A 16,681-nucleotide genomic window follows, 5' to 3' on the forward strand; every position below is an offset into this window, starting at 1 on the left:
TTCTGAACCATAGGGGGAACACTAACATGTAAAACAGCTGCTGAAAAGAAACATAACTTTCTGCTGAATACTGATGCACACCCTAAAGACATAAATTTTCCCCCCGAGAGTAACAAATAAATTGTGGTTTTTTTAATGAAACTGTCCAAGGACTTAAGATTTTCAATCTAGCAATTCTGTCTGGTTTAAGACACCACTGGGTGATTCTTCATGGTATGTCCACTGATTTCTAACCTACTGTTTTATTACTAATCTAATGCTTCATGACATTTCACGTAAAGTGGTTAACTAACTAGTTGAATGATTAAACATACCTATGCCTCTGGTTATCTAACTAGCCTACTACTTTATTACTTTTCTAATGCTTCATGATATTTGTGTAGTCTAGTTAACTAACAAGCCAAATGAAGTACTGAAAGATGGAATCTTAAACTGTTAAGGCTTCAAAAAGAAAATGAAATAACATTGATGAACTTATGAAGTCTACAAAATTGGTCAAATTAGTGAAAATCTAGTTCTACATATAGAAAATGGGAATATTCATTGTTTGAGTCATTAAGTGACTTTTGTTTACCTCTGGTATCTTATGTTGCAAGTCAAATAAAAAATGAAACATGAGATGAAAAGTTAAAAATATTATTGAAAGTTCAGTTCGACAAATTTCATAAATGCTGAGAAATGGATTTCATGAATAATATTACATCAACACTGTTATGTACACTGTTTTTCACCCAACACCTAATCTATATCTTGAGGATGAGTGAGTGAATGAGTTTGATCTTGCACCAGTGTGATATATAAGGATTAATACACGAGCGAGTGTGTTAATTTGTTTATTATCCATTTGTATCTAACTTTTTATTTCTAAACAACTAAGTCCACGTAAAATGAAATCAGCTGTTGTCACTTGACAGAAAAGTCAAGGTCACATAAAGAATACAGTGATACGGCACTATGGACGTAAACTCCCAGTGTAATGCTATTATAAGTAAAGAGCATGATAAATTGACTAGCTACTCTTGCACGTGTTTGCTTGTGTTTGTGTTGTATGACATGCATTGGGATGTTAGATTTATTTCGGACAAACTGCCGATGACGGAACGATTGAAGAAGCGCAACGCGAGCATGGAAACATGGCAGGCTGATTTCCCACTTCCCCAGTGTTGTGCATCAGAAAGGCATGAATAATTGTTCACACTCTGTACATTTTTATGTCCAGACATTTGCATGATTTGTGTTGAAGCTATGTTATTGTCTTTCAAATTCTGTATCAAATGTTTGCGGGCATTGTGATTAGTTAGCCGTTTGTTGCCAGTGACATGTGCTCGCTTTGTTGTTATGAAAGTTATGAATGAAAAATGTAGTTCCATATTCCAGTGGGGTCATGGAGGTCATGGGCGGATAACTGACCAATGAAGTTTGTTTTAGGGTTTATTACACATGTGCAACATATGATTTTTATGTACTCGGTTTAAATGTTTCACTGTAAGGATAATAATGAAGCCATGATACATCTGTGACACCAGGAGATGGGTTTACTCCTGCACCATTGTGGGAATCAAACCTTGAGCCTAATGACCTGTTCCATCCCACCACCTTGCATCCTGAAAGACACCCAATACATTCAATGTTAATCAGTCCCAACCTCCAGCAATGTGAGGTCCCTTCAACAGTTAAAGTTACAAAGACATTGTCAAAATTATAAATGAAGCATCAGTTGTGAAAGTCAGTGTGGTTTAATCTGTATTCCAGCTATATCACAGTAGGAGAAACCAGAAATTGGCTTCACACATTGTACCAAAGTGGGGAGCTGAATTATGATGAGAGAATGTTTTAACCATGAGTGAGTGAGTGAGTGAGTGAGTGAGTTTAGTTTTACGCCACACTCAGCAATATTCAAGCTATATGGCGGTGGTCTGTAAATAATCCAGTCTGGACCAGACAATCCAGTGACCAACAACATGAACATCGATCTGAGCAATTGGGAACTGATGACATGTGTCAACCAAGTCAGCGAGCCTGACCACCCAATCCCGTTAGTTGGCTCTTACGACAAGCATGGGTTGGTGAAGGCCTATTCTATCCCGGGGCCTTCACGGGTCGTTTTAACCATGAGGTTACCCTGCAGGTCATAATGGTAACAATTAAATCTAATATTCTATTGTTCTCTTATTATAATGACTAAAACTTATCCTTTGATTTAGAAACCTATGTTGTGATGTCTGCGATCAAGTCTCTGGTCAGCATGATGGTCACCATTAATGAAATCTGGACCAGACAAACCTGTGACTGAAAGCATGAGCATGATGACACTGAGACTCACAACCCCCACCACCACAATAGCGGCCTGTTCCAGCAATGGAATAGTCAGCACATTCAAAACTTTAGACCATCTTACCCTCGCAATACATGTCTGTTCGTACAACTAACATTCGCCAAATCCAGATGCCCTATGTTAAATAACAGAAACTAGCAATGCTGTCAAACCATTCTTCCATACATGCACATCACACACATTAATTCATAAGTGACATTCATGGCAGCATGGCCCACCCCAGTGAGGCAATATTAGAGTTGAATTCATTTTGATTCTGCCACTGCATGCAATGAAGTCATATTAACTAAGTTGAAAGTTATATTTCTTGCTGTGTAGCACCACACTCAGCAAAATTGTACCTCGATGACGATGGTCTGTAAATAAGCAAGTCCAGACCAGACAATCCAGTGACCTTATGTGTTCATAAGCATCAATGCAACCACAGTAATCTATATTATCTGTCATGAAATCTGACCCCACATGCATTTTTTCATATCCTGCAACAAGCATAGGTTGCTGGGAATATTCGTGCCTAGCAATTCTTATGTGTTCTTGTAAATACATTTACTGTCACTGTTAGAGTCTGGTTAACTAAACTCTCTTAAGTAAAAAATACCCCTGAACTAAATGCCCTTTCACAGTCCCTGGAAATAACTTACTTCACAGGGAGACTGGATAACTAAATAAGCACATGACCAGACATGAGGGGCATCCCTGCTAAGTTGTTCATGTTTTTTGTGTAGTTTGTAAGTATCTGCGAGTAGACCAATTAGCAATGTCAGTGAGTTTATCCAACTTACATGATGAATCACTTGAAGCAGGCCGCCATTACCATCACATGACATGCATATGGTTGTCATTTGCAGATTTTGACAAGTTTTGATGAGTAAAATAAAATAGTTAAACAAGTACCTTGAAATGTTACTTATCAGGTTTCTAGTGTACTTAAAATTTTGACTTGACCAAACCTCACTGCTTGTATTGAAGTATCAAACTAATGCTCATTTAAAACTTATATAGAAGAACAAAATTGTCATATCGATATCAAAGTGACACTTGATGTATCGTGAAGTGATCTAAAACAGTGACACGGTAAGTCTTCAAGTGGTATCACCATTGTCACATCGATATCAAAGTGACACTTGATGTATTGTGAAGTGATCTAAAACAGTGACACAGTAAGTCTTCGAGTGATATCAAAGTAACACCCTTGAATTGAAGTGATCTGAAATACCAACACATTATGTCTCATAGTGATGCTCTTGAGAGATTCAAGTGATAGTCTTGTAACACCACTGTACGGTTTGAATGATACTAACACTCTTGTACATGACTCCACTTCCAAGCACCGACATCTGTTGTAGGTGGCAACACATGTCACACGGGCCAAAACCAATAAGGTATTAGTAGTGTTAGGGTTAGAAAACTTGCAGTCAGCAAATCTCTGCGCAACACATTACGCTAACAAACATACCGTGCAGCAAGAAAAACATCCTGATAAAAACATCTGAAATAAGAGAACATGCAAATCTAAAACAGGGGACAGAATGAGTTACATAAACAATGGCAGGACTGATAAAAAAAGTCAACAGGGATAAGAAAGTTAATTGATAAGAAAGTGAACAAGCAGATTGATTGAAGTTGAAACAGGGCTGGTCATTGGATGAAAAGGGTTGAGTGCAGGATAAAAAGGCTGATTGACCAAAGGGTAAACAGGGTTGATGAAAGGATAAACAGGCAGGTTGATGACAAGGTAAATGGGCAGACTGCTCACAGGGTAATCAGGCAGAAAGATCATGGGGTAAACAAGCAGATTTGATCATGGGGTGAACACACAGGTTGATCATAGAGCAAACAATATGAACACAGGATAAAGAGGAATTGCAAACTGCATGAAGACAATGCAGAACATTAACAGGTAGACTAAAAAAATGAACAATAAATTAATGGATTAAATTAATAAGCAGAATTGGACAAAGGATTAGTAGAAGGACTGAATAAACATATAAACTGATGGATTGAAAAATGATAAACTTGCATTAACATTAAAAACACATGCCAACAGAGACAGAATAATTCCAGGAATAAAATAAAGATAATTTGTTTAACTACATCTAATTTTTACACAGTAAACATCCAGATAATAACAGCCCCCAAATTTGTTATACATGACAAATGACCTTTGCCCTCTTTTTTTCCTTTCTATACAATTTTTACCCATTTATCAAAATGTGCAATGTTAATTAAATATTTGTGATACAAGAAAGTCACTCCATCACTAAGAGACACTGCTTGTGCAAAATATATCCAAAAGATTACATAAAAGAGGGAACGTTTGTGAGAAATGACACAAGTATATGTCACCGTAACCTGTATCAATTTATCTTAATTAACTTAATTTATGTATCAAATACCTACATTTCCAAATCTCTTCCCCTAGAGGGCATCAAATAAATTCCATTAATTTTGCAGACCCTCATGGGTATAGTATATGATGGAAAAAAAAAAATGACATTTATATTTTGACACGTTGGGCACTGGATGCTCGTACTGACATTTTTCATTTTATCTTACTGACATTAATTTGAAGTGATTGTTTCAACAAAAAATTGTTTTCATAAATACTTGTTTGACTTTTAAAGTTTTGAAAATGAAATGTCTGTAAAATGACTAAAGTGCTCACAAATTGGTCAACTACATTGATAAGAAGAACATTTTGGTATAGAGTGAGTGCTTACAAGCACAAATATTGTTTAAAGCAGGTGCATACTGGTGAAGTACTGACAAACCTATGCATTGAGGTGCAAGGTGTTCAAGGTTAACAAGCAATAGTGAGTGAGTTGGGTTTTACGCCACTTTAACAATATTTCAGCGATATCAGATATGGTCTTCACACACGCACTCATGAGGGAGATTGAAGCATGGGCGTCAATATCACCTGCGAATACCTGAACCACAAGATATCACCACCACCCTGTTCAAAGCAATAAGCAGTACAGGGGCTCCTTTCACAAAGCAACCTTAACTAACTCCCATTCATTAACACTGCACTAAGATTACCTTTGTGACTCAAGATCACCTTAGTGATTTGTGAAATGTGGCCCTGGTCTAAAAGTCATTTATTTATCAATACTGTGATACTGGTGCTGCAACACTCACAATGTACAGCGCCCTCTGGATCAATGTTGACATGAATCGTTTTGATATCTTTTAATTCAAGGTTCCAAAGGTACTAAATTTCACAAATGTGGACATAATTGTATTATGATAAGCTGTTTGTTTCTTTCCGCATAAGCTTACATTTTTCCCCAAGAGAAAATTTTCACTGGAAACTGGCCTGTGAATATAGTGTCCCAGCATGTGTCATCTGCACCACACAACCTTGTTTCATGTATACACTGATCCATGAGTGAGCTAAGTGTCATGTTGATAAAAACAGTTTTCCAGCTATATCAAAACATGTTGCCTTGACTGCCAGAATGATTGAAACCTATGCCCACCAATTGTACTTGATGTTCAGGAAGTCTGTCACCTTGCTAGGCATGATTCCAAATTACTTGTCAAACAAGCTATTGTAATGGGTCCATGCTTTTCTTCCCAAGCCATGTAAACATCAATCACGTCAATACATGCCCTCCTTAAACAACTGCTGTGATGGAGCCATAATTCAAGGGAGATAACTCTTCTCTCTGTCTACATGACAATTCAGTAAATATGTTAAAATCACATCAATATGAATGATGAATTAGTTTGAGATACAGGGAAAGAAAACTATTGGTCATTCCAACCCAACATCTATATTTTATTGCCCCTACTTATTTCTCCACAAATGCCTCGCAAATCTCCAATCAAAAGACAACAGAAATTATATGAGTGTCCATGTCATACTATGGTTATGACACGTGTCCTTAAACGTTGTTAGTTCCCAAGCAAAAGCAGGGGATAAACTGATATTTAAGCATGAGTGTCGTAAACATAGAATGATATGGGCACAGATATGATGGCCAAAGTCGTCAAGTTGAGGAAAATATACCCAACTCTACTTTCAAACATAGACTGGTTACCCAGTGTTGCTGCATGTAGAACACAATGTCACTGAAGAAACATGACATCACAGCATTATTCATGACATCGTATCACCATGAAACAAATATGGTACTTATTGTTACCCTGTCACCTGCTCAAGGAGATAAAACAAGGTCTGGTCAGTTCACACTACTCATTATTGTAACACCTGCCCATTATCATAAATGCCCACCATAAGATCCCAATCACCACTACCACCACCATCCATCCATCATCAAAATCCCCATCCACCCACAAACACTAACCTGCTTATAGGACCTCATGGTAAAGAGGTTGGCCATGAGGGTTGAGAATCCAGGTGCCAGACAGCTCTGAGCGATGAATCCAAGTTTGAGTTCTGCAATACACACAGCATCATCCCCTCGTTTCCAGTCCCAGCTCGGGATGTTCAGCAGGTATGCCTGGAGACCACAATATTATAGATAAAACACTGGCTTTACTACAGTGGACAATCTAGTCTCACTGAACAACATAGGTACTGAAGCTCACCTAAACATATTTACAAACAAGACATCGTCTTAAACCATTGTGAATGACATGCAAGCAATATGGGGGAATGACTGGTTGTTTTACCATTAAGTCCATGTAAGCCGTGAGTGACTGAGTTCAGTTTTATGCAGCACACAGCAATATTCCATCTCTATGGCAGCGGCCTGTGAATAGTTGAGTGTGGGCCGAACAATTGAAAGATCAGCAGCATGAGCATCGATCTACCCAGTTGGGATACTTAGAGAATCTCACCCAAGTGTCTAATATATCAATATATCAACATGACTTGATAAAGTTACAAATCTCTGACGCTTGACGAGGTTATTTTTGACTTTATCAATGAGTGTTGGCGTAATTGATATCAGTAAACATGAGGGTGAGATTCTATTTGTCATCAAAATTAATTCTTCATTAGTTTTCAAGTGAAAGTGTACATCTCTCAACACTGTACCACCATTAGAATTGCAGTGCAGCAATGTCAGAGCATTGTGACGTCATCAAGTTCATGATGTCATAGCATTTTGTACAAAAATTTACCATCAAAACGATATCTCCTAGGAGATATCATATGGTCTCTTACAAGCGATATCTCCCTTGGAACATAATTTTGGATGAAAAATGGACACGTGTCAACCAAGTCAACGCAAGCAAGTGACCACTGAGCCACAATCACACATAATAAGTGAGATCATCCATTGTGGCAAACCGGTCATCATTTTTAGTCGATGTGAGAACAATCATGGTCCTAAGAACAAACAGTCTGCATAGTGTCATGTTTTACGTGATGTGCCCATAACTAAACTAGTATGTTTATTTTCAGTCACTTTTCATAGATTACAGTTACAAGTAAACTTTCACTCTTTGCACCAGGGTCTCTCTTACAGCTAAGATAGTTGTAAGTGCCATACATTAACATACGACTATCTTCGCACTAAGAGAGCTTCAAATATCTGGGCCCAGATTAAGTAATTCTAGTGGCTGTCATCACGGACAGGATATTATTCACCATAATGACAAAATGCCCAGACAAAATATCTCACTTGATGCCTAGGTTTCAGTTTGGAAGAGACACCATAAGCTTGTTTTCCCTCATCTTTAACTTACAACCTAATTTCTTATTCTCATAAAGGTAGCTTCAAATCAAAAACCTGTAAAACACCTTAGAGAACATCTGGTGTCAACACTGTTTTTTTGTGATATTTTCAGACAATTTTCACATAAACTGATCTTCTTATAATATTCAAAGCTCTGTTGCACAAGTATAGTTACTCGTTTACCCAGTTGAGTCTAACATATTATGACTCTCATTTCTGACACGGACTGACCTACAGTCATGAGGCTAACATCCCACCAAGGAATGTGGTCCAGATCAATAGTCTCGAGATTTGACTGGCACACTGTTACTTGACCTTGGCTGCACTGTCAATGACAGTCACATCTTTCTGGTCCTTGTCTCCTGCATATGTCATAAACGACCTTGACAGTCACTTATGTCCTTCAAAGTCATTTGTGACATTTTCACCATTCTGTGACAAGATGGATTGAGCTTGTACATGGAAATATTGTTGTCCCTCTTAGGTTCAAACTTCACGCGTTGACATACAGATATACTGACACTTTGTTCAACCACTGCATTATCAAAAGCTGCATACTTGCATAATATTATTAATATCCCTTGTGTTCAGCAAGGGCACTCTTAAACACAAAGCTATTTTGAATGTTTGTTTGTTTGTTGTTTACTGCACTCAGCAATATTCCAGGTACACGGCAGTGGTCTCTAAATAATGACTCTGAACCAAACGATACAGTGATCAACATCATGAACACAGATCTACACTATCGGATAATTACGAGGACATAGTAGGTTTGCTGCTTTGTGTTAAAGCAATCTTCTAGCTATATGGCAGCAGTCTGTAAATAATCAAGTCTGGACCAGACAATCCAGTGATCAACAGCACGAGCATCGATATACAATACTGGGATAAAATGACACGTGCCAACTAAGTCGGCGAGTCTGAACCCGTTAGTAGTCTTTTACGACAAGCCTGTTTTGAATGAAATGCCTGTAGTCTTCCATTTTGACTGATTTGTTCTGGTTTGAAAATATTGATAATCGACAGGAGTGGTCTAGCAGCATTGGCCATGGAAGATGAATGCTGGATCAGATCACCATTCATATATTCAATAGTAAGATCCACAGGCAGCAATCACAATGTCTCTCTCAAAGACAACAAATGTTTTTCTCATCCGTTTCCTCATCTGAATAGAGATGGAGACAAGAACATTCCCATCACTCATCAGTACTTGTCTTACATTCTGACTGGCAGGACAGAAGCCTGCAAACACACGTCTGATCGATATCCATGTTAATGACATTTTGAAGACAGCTTGCCTATTACTTTCACTGACATTCAATTACAAAATCTAATTTCACCTACTGCCTAGAATTTGCATTCTGTCTAATATGATATTACATTGGTCATGTTTTAATTCTCATCACAATAGTTTAATCAGGATATAAAACTCTGAGAGATCATGTTAAGGTTTCAAAACCATTAAAAATATCAGGGCCATTCTAGTCACTGGAGCCATAATAGATTATCATTACTCTAAAATAAAGGCCAAAAGGTTGATAGGTGTCCGAGACTGTATGTCAGTACTAGTATTTCCCATCCAAGCCTCCTTTGTTATAAACCGTTCTTCTCACCAAGAGATTGACATTGATTTGTGTTATGGAATTGGATCATACAGTCCATAATTGTTGTTCAGAATGCCTCATGTTAACCATTTCAAGACTGCACTATTGGAAAACACATCTGGATTTGTTTTTGTGATCTGTAAAGTGATACACACTAGGGTCACTTTAAGATGACCTGTAATGAGAGGTCTTCAGGTTGATGAACAGAGATACTGATCACTACAATCTGATCTTCATGAAAATGTCTTTAACCCACAACTTTCAGCAGTATACAAACCATTAGAAAACACATTTGGATTTATTTTTGTGATCAGATGAGTGATATTCAGATAGCTGGACGTAGGGTCATTTTAAAACAACCTGTAATGGATCAAGTTCAGATGAATAATTACTAAGCAGGGACAGCTATCACTAAGATTTGATTTGATTTTAATGAAAACGTCTTTAACCCCACACTTTCAGAAGTATTCCAACAATTAGAAAACACATTTTAATTTATTTTAGTGATCAGTTGAGTGATATTCACAAAGCTGGATGTGGAGATATTTCAAAATGTAACGGATTAAGATTAGGTTAATAAACACTGGTAGTGATCACTAAAATCTGATTTGATTTTAAGGAAAATGTCCTTAATACCACACTTTTAGAAGTATTCCAACAATTTGATTTTATTTTTGTGTCTAGTAAGATGCAGATGATCATCAGCAGTGATAACCAAGATTTGATTTTAACAAAACCTGCTTCAACCCCGACACTATTCCAACAATCAGAAAACACATTTTGACTGATTTTTGTGATCTGTCAAGGAACACAGAGACATTTTATGGGAGGTCTTCAGATTGATTAGCCACAGTAACGATCACTAGAATCTGAACTTAATGAAAATGGCTTTCATCCCTCAATTTCAGCAGTATTCAAGCAATTAGCTTGACACATTGCATCTATGTGGAGAAGCAAAGCAATTCATTAGGGAATACTACCTATAAGCTAAGCAGAATTATTAACCTTCATGATCCCAATTGACAGGAAGAATGTGATGACAAAAATATTCCTAACAGCCACATCAAAAGCCAACCTAGACACATTAGCCATAATATTCAATTATTTATTTTCTATTGAGAACATCTGAAGCTGCCATGAGACGCAGCCAATTGTGCGGTCAATGCTAATACTATCATCCTACCACTATATCACACTGACCAGACCCTTCTGCTTAGTGTCATCTAATATTCATGTGATCAACACTAGCGGTCACTCAGATGTGTCCACTTAGCGAAAATGGCCATATGTGGAGGAACTAGGGCCTTTTGTAGTTACAAAGTTCGAAAATGTGGTTCTTGTAATGAATACAAATAGTGTGATCATTGATTTTCATTGCCTAATGCAACAGAGGTGGAACAATATGCTGAGTCAATAAATATTAACTACATGTGTGCCGTCATTATTCTGTATGTGACTCATTACTTTGGGCACAGATTTCAAAACTTAAAAAGTTACAGAATATTCCTTGTATGACTCCACTTAATCTGTCCTGGCCGAAACAGTGGTTGCTGTTCTTCTGAGTAGTATAATAACATGAGGGTTATATGTGAGTGAGTGAGTGAGTGAGTTTAGTTATACGCCGCTTTTAGCAATAATCCAGCAATATCACACCAGAAAATGGGCTTCACACATTGTACTCACGTGGGGAATCGAACCCGGGTCTTTGGCGTGATGAGCGAACACTTTAACCACTAGGCTACCCCACCACCCCAGAGTTATATGTAAGGGCGTTAACAATGTAAAGCATAAAATTACATGGGGCCAAAAATATAGATGATCCAGTTCAGAAATATGGATGTTATATTTTGACAGACTTTTCAAATCCTGATTACATACTGACGTCTAGAAAGAGGTGAAATGTAAAATATGTTATATCTGGGATTACAAGTTCAGATTTCAGTACCTTTTGTTGGGTTGAGTCCCAACCAGGATTCGAGCCCACACATTCACAGACAGACACCTAATTGTCAGTACACAAAGTTCAAACTGTGAAATTTTGAAATCAAAATCTTATCAAAGTTAATTGTTTCAAGTGATTTATGGAAGAAATTGTACATACACTATTTTGGTGCAAACTTACATATACATGCCACTTTGAACAATGAGCAGGCAATTGTTTTTTCACCATTGTTATTGTTTCACTCAATGTTCCATTCTCAGCTCCCTGAGGAGTCAACCCTATCTCACCCTAAGAGGTACAAATTTACTGTATGGTTAGCAGATGCACTTTTGGAAAGAAAACACTTGCTGAGGCTCATAACATGTGACACATTCTTCAAAGTTGGGCAGGACCACAGCCATAGAAACAGATTGATCATTCTCAACTCACTGGGAAGTATACAACTCAAGCTGCCTCTGAGATGCTGAACCCTACTCACGACACACATGCTGAAGGTCACATCAAATGTGTGACACAATCTTCAGTGTGGGACAGGACTGTAGCCCTAGAAACAGACTGACCCAAGTAAATTCATGTGTACTCTACAAGACAGTGACCCCTTGAACAATACCAGGGCAGGGAAGATTGCTTGTGACAGACATCTGGTGTCCATGCTGTAAATCCGTTTTACAATCTCCATCCATCTGTGATATATGTTTAAATCATAATACTGTTATACATTATACTGTAATACATTTAGGCATGAATGTATTTCTTACTCAAGAACATGATAAACCACAGTAAATGACTTGGGTGACAGAGATGACTAATGTTCCTGTGTAATTATGGGAGAATTTTACACACAAATTATTTTAGAATCCCCTTAATTTTCAAGAATATCAGATGATGGTGTTCGCTTCAACATATTTGTTAGGAATTGTCACCAGTGGAACCAATGGTCAAAGCTCTACATTCAGAAAAATTATCATTGATTAGTTAATAAACCTTTTTTTCAGAAAGACGAAGTTGAGTTTAAATTTCTGAAGTAATATCAGCATTTATGCAGTTAGTTTTGGGTGTCTCTACTTGTGAAACCTGTTGATAAATTGACTTGTGTGTCTTATAACACAATAACCAATCACAGGCCTTGTATCACCGAGAAGTATATATACTTGAACAATGAGAGCAATTGAAAGCATGGTTCTCATTGGTCAGTATAGTCATCACAAAGAAAGCATCATGTCTCTAGTGCATTACCAGTTTACTTTAAAAATGCAAATGTTTCATGATGATAATATCAAGCTTAAGGACAAGAATAATAGTATAATTAGAACTCAGACCTATAGCCATTATGCCAAAACAGTAAGAGCTGGTATTACTTGTAAACAACATTGTGTAGGTATAAATCTCATTTGTGGTAAATCTTTGTAGTCAGTCTCACCTTGTTATGATACTGCAGGAGTTGCACAATAACTTTTATATCGGAATGGTAGTTTTTTATTGATATGACTCTCATGATGTTGGCTGCGTCCTCCTGGTCAGGATCTTCGCAGTACTTGTTGGCCAGGACCAGACACGCGTCACCTTGACGTATCTGGAAACAGAGTGAGTGAGGAGGTGATTATGTTGACATGGCAGCAGTACTTGTTGGCCTGAACCAGACAACCATCACCTTGACAAATCGGGAAATAGAGGTAGTGAGGGAGTGATTATGTTGACATGGCAGCAGTACTTGTTGCCCTGAACCAGACAACCATCACCTTGACAAATCGGGAAACAGAGTCAGTGAGGGAGTGATTATGTTTATATGGCAACAGTACTTGTTGGCCAGAACCACACACATCACCTTGACAAATCAGGAAAAAGAGTGAGTGAGGAGGTGATTATGTTGACATGGCAGCAGTACTTGTTGGCCAGAACCACACACATCACCTTGACAAATCGGGAAGCAGTACTTGTTGGCCAGAACCTGACAAACATCACTTTGACAAATCGGGAAACAGAGGGAGTAACTGCTTGTGTTGATATGGCAGCAGTACGTGTTGGCCCAGGCCTAGATTTTCGAGGCTCTTAGTGCTACGATAGTCGTAAATTAATGTTAACATACGGCACTTATGGCAATCTTAGCACTAAGAGAGCTTTGACAATCTAGGCACAGGACCAGACACTTATACCCTTGATGAATCTGGAAATGGGGTGAGTGACTGCATGAGTGCGTGAGTGAGTGAGTGAGTGCGTGCGTGAGTCAGTACGTGAGTGCATGAGTGAGTATGTTGACATGGCAACAGAACATGTTGGCCAGGTCACCTTAACAAATCTGGACACAGTGTGAGAGAGGAAGTTTAGCTGTCATGGCAACAACACTGTCAGATAATCTCCAGTACAGCAGCTGTATTATTGATGCAACAAACTTGATACTATAACTAAACCAATTCCTTTCAAAAGAATTGTCTATTCCATACCTTAACCCTTTCCAAGTCATTGGCATCCATCACTGTACCCTGGAAAAACTCAACTTGTGTAAAGTGGCGTTTGAGAAGACCTTCCAATTCCAGGTCAGGCAACATCCTGGAATAGAACAGGTCTAGTTTACAATTACATGCCTTGTTTGGGGTCATTTCAGACGATGGGTTCCATGCAGGGCATCGGATGAAGCTCAAGATTCAAGCAATATCATAAAGTGTGACAACAATATGGAACACATGATGATTATGGCATTTATTTCACAGGTTCATTATCGGGCAGATTTGGGTCTACTGGTCTGGATTCACAGTTTTTTCTATTATTCTCAGACAGGTGTTTTTTAATTCAAGATGACATAAACTAAACAGCTTGTTTATAATCAGAAGAAGGTTCATGAGTATGCTCTTAAACTGCATGATAATATTTACAATTCCCAAACAATTATATGTTTAAAAGGCCGACAAGAAAATCACTTTATGATTTTGCTGAAAAGTGCAATAGTATATGACTTCATACAATATTTGAGCCCTTAAGAAAATGTTCTTTAAAAAGCACACAATAATGTTTGTCATCTGATTTATTAAATAGATACTAAACATGCACATGTATAAAAACATTAACTTTTACTATTTTAGCCTATTCACAGTGATGTTACCATCATGCAACAGAAAATGGGGTCACATGCAGTGCCATCATTTCTGAAAGAATGTTGTAAAGCTAATTTACATTTGCCACAGCAATACATGAACACTTGGAAAATTGGATAGAAATGCCATGTTGTATGAGTGAGTGAGTCAATGTAGTTTAACACCACTTTCAGCAATATTCCAGCAATATCACGGCAGGGGACACCAGAAATGGGCTTCACACATTTCACTCCTGTGGGGAATTGAATCTGGGTCTTTGGAGTGACGAGCCAACGCTTTAACCACTCGGCTGCCTCACTGCCCACACTTTGTATGATATGTAACACCAGTCTGCTGATTATCGATCATAAACGCTTATCAGGAGAACACTGGTGCCTTTGTTTAGCTAGGCGTTACCCTAATAATTGCAAATGGTGTAAAATATTGATTTCGATGTCATCTCAGCCATAAATTCAGTTGTACAAACCACTACATCACTGATACAAAGGTAACAGCCCGAAGCTAGTTACCCAAAGATAATATACTGTCATTAAACTTAGGAATAAGATCACTCTCAGAGATTGCCATGAAAGTCTTCAGGCATGATCTGACTAGGAATGTCCCCATCTTATCAAATATGGTTAATTCTAAATTTGAAATTAAACTGGACTTGCGTACTTATGTATGAAGACTATTTCTACATCCACGTCCTCTCTATCTTTGTGTAGGAAATCCTTTAAGAAATTGGACACCGACTCGAAGGTGATGTGGCCACATACAACAATATGTCTGAAAGAATGTTAAAAAATGACAATAAATGACATGTTATCAAATACTCCATTCATTAAAATTTTCCTTAAAAATTTATAACATTACACACAGTTGAAATAAATCTTGTTTGTTATATTGAAATATATCTGGAATGACATTGAAAAAATAATATCAATAAAATAATGTTAAAAATTAATCAAGCATATGAGTGAATCAACCTATTGCAAGAGTGACAAAATCTGAAAGATGAGATCATGAAGCAACAGAATTTATTTTACCTCTTTCCCCTTTCTTTCTTGTATGTGCCACCATACTTCTGTCTGCGACTCAGGATTTCTGCTATTTCAGGGATAAAGCTTGCAAACAAACCCTAAAGAGGCAGGAAAGTAATAATTAAAACGATGATTTTACTATGATTCACTTTAGCATGGAACACATCTATGTATTTGTTGGTTACATTTCTTACTGATATGAAGGACTAACATTATTCATAATTTGAATCTGGGTAAAAGGCGACAAACATGATCGAGTGGTCATGACTGATGACCTGCCATTGTGTCCCAGTTGCATAGACTGATGCTCTTAGTGTCACCCTCTGGATTGTTTGGTACAAGATTATTAGCCAACTGCTGACATATTGCTGGAATGTTGATAACGGTGCAGTCTATAATGATATGTATCTAAATACAATAAACCAGAAACAGTTAAACAGTTTTCTCACTTCTTTATGCAGCAGTGTGACAATCAGAAGATGCAGAGAATTTCAGTTGTATATTTTCATTTTGTCACAGCATCTAAGAGTAATAATGATATTTTAGTGATTGATGATGGGCAACAGTAAATGAGTATGGTTTTACAATACTTGTAGCAATATTCACATATTATTACATCAGGGGGCACCAGAAATGGGCTTCAAACATATCATCCATGTAGGAAGCAAACCTGGCTCTAGAGTACCATGAACAAATGCTTTAAACACTGAGCTATCTGCTGCTCCTGAAGAGACTGGCCAACACAGTCTTCTTCCTTCCACAACCAGTACCAACAGTCGCAGTGACCAATGCCAGGATAGCCAAAAATACAAGCATTGAGATCTGGGAACATTTTTTAATCAAAGTCCTAACAAGAGATTCCTGTAAGAACTTGTCCTTTTCCACTTATTTGTTAAAACACGCCTTAACAAAGTAAAATCTAGATAATACCAGCAAAGACAATATGGTACAAGTAGTTAATCTTACATGATGTAATTAACAAGGAAAACCATCAAAAATTATCCTGTGCACGTTACCAACTCAACCCAGTTCATGACG

The 16,681-nt window shown here is 37.6% G+C and overlaps 1 protein-coding gene across 7 annotated transcripts in view; it reads right to left on the minus strand.

Moving 5' to 3' along the window:
- Positions 1 to 16,681, minus strand: part of LOC137283455 (calcium-activated potassium channel slowpoke-like) — a 139,685-nt gene that overhangs the window by 32,019 nt on the left and 90,985 nt on the right. For all 7 annotated transcript variants that reach the window (XM_067814960.1, XM_067814959.1, XM_067814956.1 and 4 more), the window contains exons 8-12: positions 15,650 to 15,741; positions 15,279 to 15,389; positions 13,974 to 14,079; positions 12,953 to 13,105; positions 6,649 to 6,804 (exon numbers count right to left, since the gene is read on the minus strand). In XM_067814960.1, the coding sequence (XP_067671061.1) occupies positions 6,649 to 6,804; positions 12,953 to 13,105; positions 13,974 to 14,079; positions 15,279 to 15,389; positions 15,650 to 15,741 (618 nt within the window). The remainder of the gene's footprint in view (positions 1 to 6,648; positions 6,805 to 12,952; positions 13,106 to 13,973; positions 14,080 to 15,278; positions 15,390 to 15,649; positions 15,742 to 16,681) is intronic.

This window comes from Haliotis asinina, chromosome 5 (assembly GCF_037392515.1).
Source record: "Haliotis asinina isolate JCU_RB_2024 chromosome 5, JCU_Hal_asi_v2, whole genome shotgun sequence".
In the NCBI taxonomy this organism is placed as follows: domain Eukaryota; kingdom Metazoa; phylum Mollusca; class Gastropoda; order Lepetellida; family Haliotidae; genus Haliotis; species Haliotis asinina.